Source organism: Loxodonta africana, chromosome 19 (assembly GCF_030014295.1).
Source record: "Loxodonta africana isolate mLoxAfr1 chromosome 19, mLoxAfr1.hap2, whole genome shotgun sequence".
Taxonomy (NCBI): Eukaryota; Metazoa; Chordata; class Mammalia; order Proboscidea; family Elephantidae; genus Loxodonta; species Loxodonta africana.
The window spans coordinates 18,304,884-18,321,871 of NC_087360.1; the positions used below are offsets into that span (position 1 = coordinate 18,304,884).

The 16,988-nt window shown below is 46.4% G+C and overlaps 1 protein-coding gene across 2 annotated transcripts; it reads right to left on the bottom strand.

Moving 5' to 3' along the window:
- Window positions 1-85: 85 nt before the first annotated feature.
- OASL (2'-5'-oligoadenylate synthetase like) lies at window positions 86-16,259 on the bottom strand. 2 transcript variants are annotated; one of them, XM_010598979.3, is made up of 6 exons: window positions 15,879-16,259; window positions 10,725-11,007; window positions 8,772-8,947; window positions 6,059-6,300; window positions 4,106-4,253; window positions 86-1,503 (listed from the first exon to the last, which is right to left on the bottom strand). In XM_010598979.3, the coding sequence occupies exons 1-6, from the start codon at window positions 16,074-16,076 to the stop codon at window positions 1,003-1,005; spliced, it is 1,548 nt and encodes a 515-aa protein (XP_010597281.2). In that variant the 5' UTR covers window positions 16,077-16,259; the 3' UTR covers window positions 86-1,002. The 2 variants fall into 2 exon arrangements, with proteins under 2 accessions (XP_010597281.2, XP_023415211.2); XM_023559443.2 differs by lacking the exons at window positions 86-1,503; window positions 6,059-6,300 and having other exon boundaries at window positions 4,112-4,253.
- Between the last annotated feature and the right edge of the window lie 729 nt (window positions 16,260-16,988).

The following is a 16,988-nucleotide window of genomic DNA, read 5'->3' on the forward strand; positions in this document are numbered from 1 at the left end:
TTCCCAGAGTTGAGACATGCAAATAATTAAACAGTAACAGCTAGGACAACGTTAGCACCTGCAGAGATAATGAAGACTACTCAGATGAGAGCAAACGAAGACTATTTATTCAGAGCTTACTATAGCAAGGGAGTCAGCCACCATCCTTTGCACTTGGATGAGGCTCAAAGGAGGCAGAGCAGTGGCAAAGTTTTATAATGGAAAAAGGGATGACTTCAGGTGTGCTCTGATTGGAGGCTGTTGGCACATGGAAGTGGAGATGGAATAAGTAGAAGCAAGGCATTCCATGAGATTGGTTAAAAAAAAAAGTTACCATTAAGTAGATTCATAGTGATCCTATAGGACAGAGTAGAACTGCCCCAGAGGGTTTCCAAGGAGCAGCTGGTAAATTGGAACTGCTGATCTTTTAGTTAGCAGCCGTAGCACCAGGGCTGCATGTGATTGGCTGGGGGAACATATTTGGCCTTCTCTGATTTGTCATAAGTTGGAAGTAGGACAAGTTTTAGGGAAGCTGGTAGTTATTGACCAAGTGCTAACCGTTTTGGGGTTCTTGCTGCCGAGATTGTGCTTTGGCTTCATGGACAGGTTGCTGCAGACAGAGGTTGTGGACCAGAGTTCTATAGTCATACAGTAAAACCTGCAAAAGCCAGAAACCATGTAAGGCAGGAACCTGTTAGAGAAGGAAAAGTAAAATATTTTCCTCTAAAATGAGCAACAGAAAAGTGGTAAGACGGCACACTGTCAAAGGTGGAAAACTTGAGAGACCCAGAAAAACAAGGCAATCCCGCCAAGTTCCGGCTCTCAGAGGTTTCACTGTATATGGTCTGGCCATTGTCTGTTTGTCTATTCAGTCTCTCACACCCCTCCGCAGTCCCCTATCAGCAGGGCTAGGATAACCACGACAAAGCTGGTTAAGACATGGGCCATCTTTGCAGAGAACTGGGAGGCATGGTTGATAGAATGAGTTCTGGATTAGAAGACAAATTCAATGCACAGAGAAAACTAGCTGTGTAGAAATGGAGCCTCACTGGCTTTTTTCTTGGAGAGAATAAGAGTGTCGCTGTCTTGGATGCCATAGCACCCAAAATCCAACCAATCCTGCAGGACTTGGCCTCGGAACTCCAGCTGCTGCTGCCTTCTGAGCAACCCCAGCCTGTCTTCAATCTGCTCTTTCAGTCTCAGGATGCAGTTGTTGGGATCGATGGCATAGGCGTGGCTCCTGCCATCTTGATTCTTTACAAAGACCTGGATCTCAGGGGAGAAAGTCTCCAGCAGATAGATGCGGGTGTTGGAGAAGACCCCGTAATATGCCAGGGAGCAGTGGCTGCTGAGGAGCTGCCGTTCGCCGCCTGGCTCCTGGAAGGACAAACGCTGTAGGCCTGAGTAACCCCGGTTCTGCTGGATTTTCTCCCTAATCTTCTTTATGGGCTCATAAGGGTCTACCCAGAGGATCAAGTCGAAGTAATTGCGTTGCTCCACTGTCACCTGGATGTCTCGTGCCCTCTGGAAGGGAGAGGGAGAGGGGTTGGGTTAAATCCACGTTAAACAACAATAGCAGCAGCAGCAGCAGCAAACATTTAGTGAGGGCTAACCCTGGGTAGAAAACCTGGAGGTGTAGTGGTTAAGTGCTTCAAGTGCTAACCAAAAGGTTGGCAGTACAAATCCACCAGGCACTCCTTGGAAACTCTATGGGGCAGTTCTACTCTGTCCTGTAGGGTCGCTATGAGTCAAAATTGACTCGACGACAAGGGGTTTTCAACAGGTAAACCCTGGGAGGTACAAACGATGAAGTGCTTGACTACTAGTCAAAAGGCTGGCAATTTGAACTCACCCAGAAGTGCTTTGGAAGACAGGACTGGTGATCTGCTTCCAAAAGGGCACAGCCTTGAAAACCCTATGGAGCACAGTTCTACTCTGCACACATGGGGTTGCCATGAGTAAAGGCAACTAACGACAACAACCACCACCTTTCAGGAGTCCCTGGATGGTTCAAATGGTTAAGCGCTTGACTACTAGCTGAAAGGTTGGTGGTTCAGGCCCACCCAGAGATACCTTGGAAGAAAAGCCTGTCCATCGGCTTCTAAAAGGTCACAGCCTTGAAAACCCTCTGGTGCACAATTCTACTCTGCACACATAGGGTCACCATGAGTTGGAATCGACTTGATGGCAACTGGTTTGGTCTGGTTTTTTAACCACCTTCTAGAGTCCCTAGGTAGTGCAAACGGTTAACACGATTGGCTGCTAACTGAAATCTCTGAGGTTCCAGTCCACCCAGAGGCACCTCCGAAGAAATGTCTGGCAATCCACTTCCCCCAAAAATCAGGTATTGATAACTCTGTGAGTGCAGTTCTACTCTGACACAAATGGGGTCCCCATGAGTTAGAATCAACTCGAGGCAATTGGTTTAACCACCTGCCAGGGCTTCTGCTGGGTGCCTTACAGGCTCTTACCACATTTGATTCTTACAGCAGCCCTATGAAGTTGGCTCTCCTATTATCCCCATTTTACAGATGAGGATGTTGTGGTTCAGCAGGGTTAAGGAATTTCCCAACCACCACAAGCATCACAAAGGTAGTAAGGAACAGAGCAGGGATTTGAACCAAGGTCAGTCAGACTCCAAAGTCTGTGTCCTTCACCACCACCAGAGGCCATACTCAAGTGCCTGAGTCTTAGTGTCTGAAGAGCATCACCAGGAAGATTCTGGGGAGCGGTGGGCCTCTAGCGGATCCTTTTCAATTAGGAATATGGGCTCAGCTTTGCCAAGTCTTTGGATTTTTCAAGAGAAAAACCATTGCACAATGGTTTCTATTTTCAGGAAAAATCCAGAGGCATGTAATTTTTTGCCCACCTGTGGACCACCCATGGCTGGTGAGCCCTCAGTTTGTAATCTGGGCAGCACATTAGAGAGCCACTGTTTCAGCTCCTGCTTGTTTTCTTCTCCAGGTAGGTGAATCTGTTGTTGCTGCACACACCTGGCTTATTCCTACCTCTAGGCCTTTGCCCTACTGTCTCCTTTACCTGGAGAGCCCGCTGCTGTGAGCTTCTATATCCCTTCCCAGCCTTTAGGGCCTACCTCAAGCTCTTACTTCTTCATGGAATCTTCTCCGGCAACTTCAGATAACACTTATTCTCTATTTCCAGAGCCCCACAAAGACCTAAGTGTGAATCCTGGCTCTGCCCCCTCTTAGCAGTGTGACCTTGATTAATAAACTTAACCTTTCTGAGCCTCAGTTTCCTCATCTGTAAAATGGGGATGATCACGATGATGATAACAACAATACTTGGCCTCCCTAGTTTACAGATTTGCTGCAAGGATCAACTGAGACAGTGCCTGGGCAAGCACTAGCTTTACAAACTGTAAAGTGTGACGTGGATGCAATAGATAAGCATGATCTTTGCCTGTACCACACGTGTGGCATCGCGTGACAATGTTATTTAGCATTTTTTAATGTCTGAGTGTCTCGTCTTCTTTGATAATTCATTTTAGGTGTTTTGTGCAAGTTTACTTCATGGACTTGCTTCTCGACAAAATACCGTGAGTTTCTTAGGGCAGGGACCATGCCCTATTTCTGTACCACCATTGTCCCCTTGGGGACCCTGGTGGCATAGTGGTTAAGTGCTACGGCTGCTAACCAAAAGGCCAGCAGTTTGAATTCACCAGGCGCTCCTTGGGAACTCTACGGGGGCAGTTCTACTCTGTCCTATAGGGTCGCTATGAGTTGGAATTGACTTGATGGCAAAAAAAAAAAAAATTATCTCCTTGCACCCACAACCCACCAGTCCCAAGCCCAGTGCTGGCCCAGAACAACTGACTGAGTCTACATGGCTGGGCTCAGCTCATACGAAGGATGATTGGGAGACTAGAACTGATTGTCAGGTAGGTTATGGGAAGGAGAAAAGAATTTAAAGATAAGGAGCCTGAGGGTCAGAGAGTCAAATAATTTTCCCAAGTTCACAGAGCTAGTGGATGGTACAACTGGGTCTCAAACTCAGTATGACACTCAGGTTTTGCTGGCTACATCAACACGGAAGTAGAGAAGGAAACACTATGCAGTTATCCCATTCTGAGCTTTAAGCTCCTGATGGCCCTGAGAGGAGCTATTACCTTCACATTCCAGCTGGTGACGGGGAACTCCTGGTTGTCATAGCAACAGTCCTGTTTCAGGCACTGGCAGGCCCTCTGAGCGACTATGTCCCATCTGTACCCTTCTGCCACGTTTCGGGTGGGGTCAGCTGGATCCAGGATGATAGGTCTGCAACACAGGGAGACGGTGTCCAGGCTATTTCTGGTTTGGAGGCCTGCTGGCCAGAAAGAAACCTTCTCAGCCAGTCACTGAGTCCAAAGCCCGTTGCCCCATTGCCATCGAGTCGATTCCAACTCATAGGGACCCTATAGGACAGTAGAACTGCCCCATAGACCTTCCAAGGAGCACGTGGTGGATTTGAACTGCTGACATTTTGGTTAGCAGCCATAGCTCTTAACGACTATGCTACCAGGGCTTCCAGGAGGGCCCCAAAACATCACTGGAAAGTAACAGGATGGGGACCATTATATTTCCAAGAATTCCTCTTGGGGAGACTACTCTAAGTCTTCGCTTGGGATTTTGGGGGTGGGAGTGAGGCCCCAGAAGGCATGCTGGAGCGATAACAGATGCCCACTCAGGCAGGTGGGTGAAGGGGATATGGGTGGGGCACGGCAGCATTTGCTACAATAGTGAACACTTATCCCGTATCTTGTTGTTGGATGCCATCAAGTCAATTCCGACTCACAGCAACCCATGCGACAGAGTAGAATTGCTCCATAAGGGTTTCTAGGCTGTAATCTTTATGAAAGCAGATCACCAGGTCTTCTGCCCACAGAGCTGCTAGGTAGGTTTGAACCACCAACCTTTTGGTTAGCAGCTGAGTGCTTAACTATTGTGCCAGCATGTCTCCTATCTGGCATCTAACTAAAACCAAACCCGTTGCTGTTGAGTCAATTCTGACCCATATAGGACAGAGTAGAACTGTCCTATAGGGTTCCGAAGGAGCAGCTGGTGGATTCGAACTGCCGACCTTTTGGTTAGCTGCCAAGAGCTTAATCACTGTGCCACCAAGGCTCCATCCGGCATCTACTATTTCCTAAAATCTGTAGGCCATTGACATATATTTTCTGTGACACTCACAATAGTTCTGTATTGTAGGTGCCAATTTATTCCTGTTTTATGGATAAGGAACAGAGGCGCCTAAAAAAAAAACAAAAAAAACTCAGTGCCGTCGAGTCAATTCAGACTCATAGCGACCCTAGAGGTGAGAAAATGGCAGAGCTGGGATTTACGCTTGGGTCTCCATGGTATTTTCCACTTTACCATACTGTCTCTAAAAGTCACTGAAATGGTCTTCTGAAGGTAGGGTAGAGTGGGTGGCCTGAGGAACAAGGAAAAGGCTTATAGTGCTCAATTTTGATAGGCAGCCAGCTTGAGATGAAGAAGTCTTATGTTAGCATGAGATCTCAGTGCACAACTAACGTGGTGGCCTTGGTGTCGTGTGCTGTCGAGTTGATTCTGACTCATGGAGACCCTGCAGGGCAGAGGAGAACTGCCCCCCAGGGTTTCCGAGGCTGTAATCTTTATGGAAGCAGACTGCCACATCTTTCTTCTGTGGAGCAGCTGGTAGGTTCAAACCTCTGACCTTTCGATTAGCAGCTGAGCTCTTAACCACTGTACCACCAGGGCTCCTTATGGAGGCCTTACTACTTAATAATAAATTTAAAAAAACCTAAAACTACCCAGTTGCCATTGAGTCAACTGTGACTTCTGGCAACCGAATGTGTGTCAGAGCAGAACGATGCTAGAACTAGGGTTTTCAGTGGCTGATTTTTCAGAAGTAGATCCTCAGGCCTTTCTTCCGAGGTACCTCTGGTTAGACTTGAACTTCCGTTAGCAGCTGAGTACTTAACCCTTTGCACTACCCGGGGAATCCACTACTTAACAGAGCCCACCTGTAAACCTCTATACCACCCTTCCCTCCATTCTTTCTTTTCTCTAGGAGACCTGGTGGGCAAATAGTGGCCCAGTACCTGTCTTTCTTGAGCTGTTTTCTGACAAAGTTCTCGATGACTAGGTTCTGGAAGGTGTAATACTTGGTCCAGTAGATGCAGACAAACTCATACGCCTGGAGCAGTTCCATCACAGTGGTAAGGCCTTCATCCAACCTGAAATTCTCATCCTTCTGAGTACCCATTTCCCAGGCATAGATGGTCAGTAGTTCGAGGGCATAGAAAGGAGGCAGGTTGGCCCTGGGGCACTTGGCTTTCACGTACTGTTGAAAGAGGGGTGGGGAGAAAGAGAGACCCCAAGATTCTGTGTCAGGAATGCACTGGGCCAGAAACTGGAAAACCCAAGTTCTAGTCCCAGTTCAAGGGGCCCTGGTTGCGCAGTGGTTGAGTGCTTGGCTGCTAACCAAAATGTTGGTATTTTAAATCCGTTAGTTGCTCAGCAGGTGAAAGATGTGGCAGTCTGCTTCCGTAAAGATTACAGCCTTGGAAATCCCATGGGGCGGTTCTACTCCACCCTATAGGGTCGCTATGAGTTGGAATCCACTCAACAGCAATGGGTTTGGTTTGGCTTTGGAGTCCCAGTTCTGCCACCTATTGGCCAAGTCACTTTCCCTCTCGGAGCCTTTGTTTCCCCATTTTAGAAGTAAGGTGCTGGGTTAGTCCAGAGGGTTCCAAACTGTGCGTGACAAAGGCAAGTCTTGGGATGGAGTTATGAAGAGGTGCCCCAGGGGGTGAGCAGGTTGGACTCTGCCTTTGGCATCCCAGCCTAAGCAGCTCCATTTTATTTTTTTAAACATATTTATAGCAAATTTTATTTAAAGGGTTGCAAAGTGTTGAAGGTTCAATAGTGGCTTTCTACCTTAAACTACAAAAGAAGATATTATAACTATTTTCTTTCATATCATTCTACCCTGATGTTGTTGTTGTTGTTAGGTTCTGTTGAACCAGTTCCAGCTCATAGCGACCCTATGCACAACAGAACGAAACACTGCCCAGTCCTGTGCCAGCCTCAAAATCATTGCTATATTTGAGCCCATTGTTGCAGCCACTGTATCAGTCCATCTCATTGAGGGTTCTCCTCTTTTTCTTTGGCCCTCTACCAAGCACGATGTCCTTCTCCAGAGACTGGTCCCTCCTAATAATATGTCCAAAGTAAGTGAGACGACGTCTACGTACCACCCCTATAGAAGACTTAAACGTTAATGTTCCAGATTTTTTTAAATAGTTAATGTTTTCAATTGTTTCTTATCCTCTAAAAATAGCTCCCCAAATCCTATTCAATTTGGTCATTCGTATGTTCTGCTTCTTTTTGTAACAACATATACCAAAAAATAAATTAAAAAATCAATTCTAAAACTTCAGCCCCACAAACCAGTTTTTGTGTGTTTTAATTGTAAAAAAAGAAAAAAAAAAAAAAAACCTGACATAAGCTATATAGTTAATATGAGAAACATGTTGTTGTTAGGTGCCATCCAGTTGGTTCTGACTCATGGCGACCCTATGTACCACACAATGAAACGCTGCCCGGTCCTGAGCCATCCTTACAATCATTGTTATGCTCGAGCCCCTTGTTGCAGCCACTGTGTCAATCCATCTTGTTGAGGGTCTTCCTCTTTTCCACTGACCCTGTACTTTACCAAGCATGATGTCTTTCTCCAGGGACTGATCTCTCCTGACAACACGTCCAAGCTACGTAAGAAACCATCTCGCCATCCTTTCTTCTAAGGAGCATTCTGGTTATACTTCTTCCGAGACAGGTTTGTCATGGTTTTTCTTAAATCTGGGCTGAGTTTTTATACAAGCAGCTTCATTTTTACTACTTAAATGTATTCGGCTTTTGAAAAACATTTCCTTTGAAGAAAGGTTTTTAGCTAAAAGGGGGTGGGGGGGAAGGAAACCACAGGACTAGGCAATAGCTGAGATCCTGTGATGAGCTTTGAGCTGTCTCTGTAGCAGGCATTTCTCCTTTTCCCCTTGTATACTGCTTGGATGGGATTGATTCCATCCTCAGTTCCAGGATGGGACCTGACTGGCACAAGTCCATTAACATAAACCTATTCTCCTTGCCAAGTGATTGGCTCAAGGGCAAGCATGTATTCAAAATTGATTCAGTTAGAGTAAAGCCCAACTCTTTAGTTCAGTGGTTGAAGGAAGAGATGTCCTCTCTAGTGTGATGATGAGAGTTCAGGAGCACCTATGGCCATTTTGCCACCATGAGGGAAAAAACCATAAAAACATGTATGTATATGTGTTTGTGTATGTTTATGGATGCGCATGCCTCCTGGAAAACAGTCCTATAAGATTGGGAGCTGAACTGACTAATGAATTTTGTGCCATATTTATTTTTGACCCATGATTAAAGTTGTAATACTAATGATGCTAGTTCTCTTTGTCTTTATGAGTACGAATGAAAAAAAGCATTTTAGGAAAAAACAGTCTGACTATAATATAATGTATCTGTAGATAGCTCTCCTCCTCTACCCCCACCCCACTATAGGAAACTTAACGGCGAGTAATTGGCAATAAATTCATGAGTAAAGATGGCTATTGCCACCGAACAGACCGTACCAAGGAACCGAGTCAGAATTTCACCGGGCTCTTATTCTAGAAGTGGTTGACTGCTTAACAAAAGATCAACAGGACATAGTTACCTAGGTTAATGTTCTATTTTAATGGGGTATGTGAGAAAGGGCCCTTTCTTCTTAATCTGTCTCCAACCTGGCAGCCCTCTCACCTGCAGGTACCAGTGTTTTACCAGCCTCAGGAGGTTTTTCAGCTTAGTTGGCTGATGTTTCACGAAGTTTCTCTGTAGCTCGCTGAAGGATGGAGAGAAGTTTCCAGGGTAACCGTGGGCCTTAATTAGACTCACATAAACATCAGGAGGTGGCTGAAAGTTGGGAGCCAAAGGCCCTGAGGAGAGAGGAAACAAAGGGAGAGGTTGGGGACTAGGGAGGCACAGGGTGTAAAAGTCCATGGGGGAAGGCCTGCTAATTCACTGGCGTTCTCTCTCTCCAGAGAAACCTGAGGCCTCATATTCTCAGAGACCAAAGATTTTTCCTGTTGACTTGTCCTTTTTATGAGATTCTTTCTCTGGACAACTGAAATTTCCATTCCTCAGGTCACTGAAGGATTAGTTGCCTCCTTTGATGTCCCCAACACCCCCAGTTTTCCTTAGTGTCTGTTTTGGAACTCTTCCTCTGTGATTATTTTAACCTCCCAATACCTGTAGGAGAGAACCAGTCCAAGATAAAGCTGTGCTCAGAGAGAGCATTTGCCCAAGGGAGTGCATCCATGGCAGACATCACTAATCCATCCCTGCACTCTTTCTTGGTAAGACTGGACACTATTTCTGACACCTTTGCCCCATAGCAATTCCAGGCAGCCACTACAGTTGATTAGGCACTCTTTCGAAACTCTATGGGGCAGTTCTACTCTGTCCTATAGGGTTGCTATGAGTCGGAATCGACTCAATGGCAGTGGGTTTTGGGTACTACAGTTGATAGGAGCTGGCACATGAAGTGAAATCTATTTATCATCTGGGGTTGTAGCAGATACTGTTCACTTCAAATGCTGAGGACTCTCTGCCTGAGGGCAAATGAGAAGTGTTACAGAGTTAATGCCCTGGGGAAGGAACCCTTAGCCAATGACTGATGGAAGTCGGTGGATAAACACTCTGGTTGGAAGATAATACAGGCAATCCTCAGATGACAAACAAGTTCCATTCCTAAACCTGTCCTTAAGTCAAATTTGTACGGAACAGTTAGGTAAGGTTCGTATCTCACCTCAGTCAAATGTTTGTCTTAGTATGTAGTATGTAGTGAACCTTACTGTGTATAAACAACATAAAAAAAAACTTCCAGATACACTAAAGCATTAGCATAATAATACAGTAATAATAATGTTTTGATGCTTGTCGCAAAGTGTTGTCCATTGGTTTTTACAAACCATTGTGTGTACCTCAGAATTTTAACACAATAGGCTTCACAGGAGTTGGTTCATAACTACAGGTTGCACATAAGTTGGACGTTTGTAATCCGGGGACTGCCTTACTCTCACTTGGGATAATGGAGGCTGCTCTACGTTGTGACCTAGAGTTCTCCAGGGGCATGAAGCCCATTCGACTTCTTCCATAATGCACTCTTGCTTGGTTTCTTCCTTTCCCGCTTCCAATTCCCACTTCTCTACCAGTATTTCCTGGGATCAACTCCCAAATAAATTGCTTGTCTTCGAATCCTTGAGTCAGGGTCTGCTTCTGGGAAAACCCAAACAAGTACAGGGCTCCACCCCCGTGGTAAGTGCTACAGAAGCAGTCGAGGTGACTATTATAACTCCTTCCCTTCGCCAGTTCTCTGTGTCTCCTGAGGGTCCTTTCCGCAGAAGGGGTGCCCTTCCTAAGCACCCTTTCTGTGGCCACCCAAGACGTCTCCTTCTGTTCCTTTGGGCACTTACCCCCTTTGCAACCATACCTTTATCTGTGTGATTCTTTGATAAATTTCTGTTTGCTGAGTTGAGCTCCATGACTGCCAGAGCTGGGTCAGTCCTGTGAACTGCGGTACCCAGCCCCCCGCACAGGACATGAATGAATGAATGCATGCAGGTGTCTGCATGAGGCATGGCTTAGGGGTGAGGGATTTGCAAGTCCTTGGGAGGGCAGGTGAGCAGGTGGGTAAGCTTCCCCTCCCCTTACCCAGGGCCCTGTAGGCGGGCACGATGGTGATGGTGATGAGCTCCTCGATCCCACTGGTCTGGATGGTGATGACAAGAGCACCGGGGGCTCCCTGGGCCACCCACAGGTCTTCCAGCCCGAGGGCCAGCAGGTCCTGGCAACGCCACAGCTTTTTCTGTATGAGTCTCAGGACAGCTTGGTGGTACTTGGCCTCCTCCTGGAAGCTGCGGAAACAGCTCAGGAACACCACCAATTCCACCTCCGCGGTACCTCTGAGCACTGTGCCATTTCCAAAGGAGCCTGCCTGTAGAACAAGAGCCTGTCACCCTATGGCCACTTCCATACCCAGGCCATCCCTTGCCCACTTTACACATATTACCCACTTTAGAGTGCCTGGGTGGCACAAACAGTTAAACCCTTGACTACTGGCTGAAAGGTTGGCAGTTTGAATCCACCCAGAGGTGCCTCGGAAGACAGGCCTGGCGATCTTCTTCTGAAAGGTCACAGCCTTGAAAACTCTATGGAGCACAGTTCTACTTTGCACAAGCGAGGTTGCCATGCATTGGAATCGACTCAATGGCAACCAATAACACAAACAACACCCCATTTTATGTTCACCACCACCTGAGGGATGCTTAAAGCTGTTGAAAACCAAACCCGTTGCTGTTGAGTCAATTCTGATTCATAATGACCCTATAGTGACCCTATAGGACAGAGTAGAACTGCCCCATAGGATTTCCCTGGAGTGCCTGGTGGATTGGAACTGCCAACATTTTGGTTAGCAGCTGAACTCAACCACTATGCCACCAGGTTTCCGAGTGATGCCTGGGTAGCACTAATATCCCACTTTACAGGTGAGAACACTAAGATATCAAGAGGCTACATCGCTTGCCCATTGTCACATAATACCTGGCTTTGACCCAGGCAGCCTGTCTCCAGAGTCCACGTCTCTGAGCCTCAGTCTTCTCATCTGCAAAGTGGGAATAGTAATGTCTGCTCTATAGTGTCGTTTTGAGGATTTTGAGGAGTCTGGGTATTTCCATAGAGAGCCCTGGTGGTGCAGTGGTTAAAGTGATCAGCTGCTAACCAAAAGGTTGACGATTGAACCCACCAGCCTATTCTGTCCTACAGGGTCGCTATGAGTTGGAATCAACTCGACGGCAGTGGGTTTGGTTTGGTTTATTTGAGTAATTCCATGACATTAAAAAGGGGAAGTAGCCAAGGACTATGGAGTGAGGAAGCCTGACTTTGACTTGGACTCCTGTCCTTGTTTCTTAGCTGTGTAATCATCCTGAGCACTAAGTCCCTTATCTATAAAATGAGAGTAATGGTGGAACATGAGTCATTGGGTCACGGGAGGATTAGGTGAGACACAAAGTGCCAAGTGGCACACAGGAAGTCAGCAATATATTTCTCTTCCTCCTTTAGCCTCTTTTGCTCTTCTGCTAGCCTTTGCCACCAACTTCATCTGTAGACAATCCCTTCTACTGCCTGGGTCTCAGTTTCCCCACCTGTAACAAAAGGAGCCTGAGTTGGATGATTTTGCAGAAATCTTTTTGATGTTTTGAGATTCTAGGCTTGGTCTCCAGTCCCTGTTACCTCCAGGAAACAAAGCCCAGAACTCTTTGCCTCTTCTCTCCTTGCTCAGAGGTGGAAGTGCTACGGATGCATCAGACCTCAGGACTATGGTCGGCCATCTCTTCTGGTGGGTGGAATCACTAGTCATTGGACTTTAATTATAATCCAGCTCTCATGTGTCAAGCACTCCCTGTGTAAGGCATCACTGAAAGCTCTTTATACATATTACTATTGTAATTACCTCCAGATTACCAGTTGCCTTTGACTCATAGCAACCCCATGTGTGTCAGAGTAGAGCTATGCTCCACAGGGTTTTCAATAGCTGTGATCTTTTGGAAATAGATCACCAGGCTTTTCTTCTGAGGCACCTCTGGGTTGACTCAAACCACCAACTTTTTGGTTAGTAGCCAAGTACTTAACCATTTATACCACCATCCAGTTTACAGATGAGAAAGCTGAGGGCTCACGAGGTTAATCAACTTGCCAAAGTCTCACAGCCAGGAGGAAGCAGAGTCAGACTGAGTCTGAACTTAGAATGTGGCTCTCCCACTTCTTTTTTCCTCTCGATCCAGTTTGACAGGCCCTGATCCTGAGAGGGACAAGTCTGCCATCTTTTTTCCCCTTCCTTTTCCATTCTTTCTCCACCTGCATTCAGACTCAGCATTTTTGCCCCACGTAAGGACACATTGCCGTGAAGGTTGAGTCTAAACTGTCTTTTCTGCCCTTCCCGGTGGAAAGATCCAAGCAGAGAGGAAAGAACAAGCCAGTAGTGTTCATGACTTGCTTTGTTGCCATTGAGTTGATTCTGACTCATGGCAACCTTATGTGTTATGGAGTAGAACTGCTCCATAGGGTTTTCTTGGCTGTGATCTTTTTATGGAATTGAATTGCCAGGCCCTTCTTCCACAGAGCTGCTGGGTAGATTTGAACCACCAACCGTTTGGTTAGTAAACCACTCCCTAAAAAAACAAACCCATTGCTGTTGAGTTGATTCCAGCATAACGGACCTGAAGGATGGAGTAGAACTACACCATAGGGTTTCCAAGGCTGTAAATCTTTATGGAAGCAGACTGTCACATCTTTCTCCTGTGAAGCAGCTGGTAGGTTCAATCCACTGACCTATGGGTTAGCAGCCAAGGGCTTAACCACTGTGCAACCAGGCCTCCTTATTTGATTAGTAGGTGGGTGAAAACTGCATCACCCAGGGACCTTGGTTCAAACCTACATAAGCCCAACTCATTCAAGGACAACATTCAGTCATGTGGACCAAACCAGCTCACTAGACTTTCTGTGCTGGAGCTTAGACTCCATAAAGGATTCTTTATTATTGGCCATTCCTCTTTGTTTACCTCTGTCATTTAGTGGTCTCCAGTGAAAAGTGGCTGTGTTGGTCTGTGCATCAAGTTGGCTGGGCGATGATTCTCAGTGGTTTGGCAGTTATGTAATGATGTAATTTGGTGGTTATGTAATGATGTAGTTATACTCCATTTTGTGATCTAATGTAACTGCCTCCATGATGTGATCTGCCATTCAGTTGTAAGAGGCCTTTCCTCAGGGATGTGGCCTGTATCCAATGTATATGGCCGCTCTGGCAAAGCTTACTGGCTTTTGCTTGCTCTACATCCTGCATCTGGCTTGTCGTCATCTGACCTACAGTTCTTGGGACTTGAACCAGTGGCCTGCCATATTGCCTGCTGGTCTTGGGATTTGTTGGCCTCCTGTGAATCAGCAGTCTGCTGTCTGATCTGCCTGTCTTGGGTTTGTCAGCCCCTGAAGCTGCGTGAGTCAGGAGAAGCCTCTAGCCTGATGCCTGACACACGTACTCGGGACTTGTCAGCCCCTACAACCACGTGAGCTATCTCCTTGAGACAAATCTCTCTCTCTACATATATACACTTCACTGGTATTGCTTCTCTGGAGAACCCAGCCTAAGACAGTGGCTACGGTCTGTGCACAGAATTTGAGGGCTGGGTAAATACCACTTCCTGCCATCAAAGCATCCTTCTCTCCCCAACCTTCCCCTACTCCATTCACTTCTTTCTCAGGGTTGTGAGCAAGGATATGGGTGGCTCTGTGTGAGCCAGACTGGTGCTCCAGGCCCAGAGGAAAGTTTGGACAAGAATTATAACAATGCTTCTCTTTTTGAGCATTTACCATGTACATTAATCATTTCACCTGCATCGCCTCATCTGAAGGAGATATGATGATGATGCCCCAGCTACAGATGAGAAGACTGAGGATTTGAGAGATAAGATGGTAAGTCCGCTGTCACAGAACTGCGAAGCGAGTAAGTCAAGAGCAAAACCCAAGTTCTTCTGATGTCAAAACATCCGGTTTCTCACCTCTAAACCGTAGTGGGGAAGGGTGAAAAGAAGGGGTGGGGACTCAAGGGTTCTAAATCCTTCCCTGGAGTGGCTGTCCCTCAAGAGAGAATTACAGCACTAGGCTGGGAGTCAGGAGTACCGGTTCTAGTCTTGCCTCTGTCACCAACTTGCTGTGTGACCATGGCATGTCTCTCACCCTCTCTGTGCCTCAGTTTTCTTAATGGTTAATTGAAAGATCGACTAGATGGTATGATTATCCAGGGCCTTTCTAGCTCTGACCCTCTTGAATTTTGATCCTAGCTAGGACAGGAGGTGGCATGAGCCAGCTAGAGGAAAGGCTTGGGAAAAACCTCTCAGTGGGGTAGCCCAGATCCCTGGCTGTGGTGTCAAATAGACTAGCTCAAACCCCAACTCCAGCACTAGCTGTATGGCCTTGGGCAAGTCACCTCACCTCTCTGAGCCTCCATTAAAAAGGAAGATTATGAAAATTTGAAAGCACACAGAAAAAGAGAAAGAAAATACAAAGAACACTCAACCCAACCAGTTAGAATCAACAGGACTAAACTGCTTGAGTCATTTGTTTCATCTAAACCATTTTAAAGTAAATCACAGACACCACGACACTTTATCCCTAAATACTTTATCATTTACGTAAAAAGAGAGAAAGAACATTCTTCCATAACCATAAAAATGTTATTAAACCAAAAGCAAACTGGTTGCCATCCAGTTGATTCTGACTCATAGTGACCACATAGGACAGAGGAGAACTACCCCATAGAGTTTCCAAGGAGCAGCTGGTGGATTCGAACTGCCAGCCTTTTGGTTAGCAGCTGAACTCTCTTATATTACCTAATACCCAGGTCATATTAAAATTTTTCCAGTTGTCCCCAAATTGTATCTTACAGATGGATTATTCAAACCAGACTCTGATTAATCAAAGACCTTACTTACATTGCATTTGGTTGTTATGAATCTTAAGTCTCCGAGCCTCTACTTTGCTCATTTGTAGAATGGAAAAAGAATAGTACCTACCTCACAGGGTGCAAGAATTGGAGATAATATATGCTAAGAGGGGCGACTAGTGCACCTCAAAATGTGAGGTATTATTATTAGCTTTCTTAGTGGGCTTCTTCTGCTAAGGTAGCATTGTGATGGGGTACAGACAGCTAATGGTGTGTCCCGAGGCCAAGGGTCCCTAGCCTCATTAGGAATGCAGCCCCTCACGCTGGGTTTTTCCCTGCGTTGGATCGGGGATGGAAGGGACGAGACTCACCTTGACCACCTTCAGCACCCGCACCTCCTGGTCCAGCCCGCGGTCGCCCTGGAAGTGCTCCTCCCTCAGGAACCTCTCCACGGTTCGCACTACCCCCAGCACCTCTTCCTTCCACTCCCGGCTGGGCTGCAGCCACTGAGCGACGAAGGAGTCCAGCCTGGAGGCAGGGGTATCGTACAGCTCCTGGGCCAGAGCCATCTCTGCTCCAGGGTGCCGCTGCTGGACAGATACAGCCACGTACCTGTCTCTGGGCGCACACTTACTTTGTTAAGGGGGCCCCTCTGCAGCTGATCTCCAACACCGAGTGGGGTAAAGGACCGGAACGGATAGGAAGCCACGAATGACTGGACCGATCTGGGGCTCCCCTCCTAGGACCCCACTCGCTGCAGTGATGCTGAGGGACACTGAGCTGAAGCTGGAAGCCTGGAGCCTCCTTAAAGAGCCTGGCTTCCAGCCGACCTGCCCGCTGTTGGTTTCGATTCTCAACTTTGCCGAGTTTCCCTTTTCTGACGTTTGGAAACTGAAATTGGCTTGAGTTTGATTACCGAGGAGGCAATTTTGCCAGTAGGTTAGAGATGAATGGTAACCCAACCACCCCTTCTTGAAATAAGGAAAATGAAGCTCAGAAAGAAAAGGGACTTGCCCAGGTGGGGATAGAAATAAGAAGTGAGGAAATCCAGCGTCAGACAGGACAGACTTGGAATTCCAGTCTGCCCTTTACCAGGCTTTCTCTCTCCCTTTTTTTTTTTTTTTTTTTTTTTTATTATTTTGTATCCTGATTTTTATTTGACAGCATAAACTGAACAGCTTTTCTAGTCAATAAATGTTCTAACATGGCATCCTTTTTAATTACTACTTTAAAATTTTATTGTGGTAAAACATACATAACAATGTTTGCCATTTTGACCATTTTTTTTGTGTGTGGTAAATATATATGTGACAAAACATTTCACATTTCAGCAATCTTTACATGTACAGTTCAAGGCCATTAATTATGTTTGTCATGTTCTTCAATCATCACCCTTATCTGTACCCAAATTATACCATCACCCTTAATAGAAGCTTAGTGTCCCCCAAGCGTTGAGTTCTCCTTTCCCCCTCTCTCCTGCC

Excerpts from the sequence above, each read along its gene's own strand:
- OASL (XM_010598979.3), bottom strand. The coding sequence starts at position 16,076 with ATGGCTCTGGCCCAGGAGCTGTACGATACCCCTGCCTCCAGGCTGGAC. Across the intron at positions 4,254-6,058 it reads AAACAGCTCAAGAAAGACAG|ACCTATCATCCTGGATCCAG; the intron begins GTACTGGGCCAC and ends CCTGTGTTGCAG. Across the intron at positions 1,504-4,105 it reads TCACCAGCTGGAATGTGAAG|AGGGCACGAGACATCCAGGT; the intron begins GTAATAGCTCCT and ends TCTCCCTTCCAG.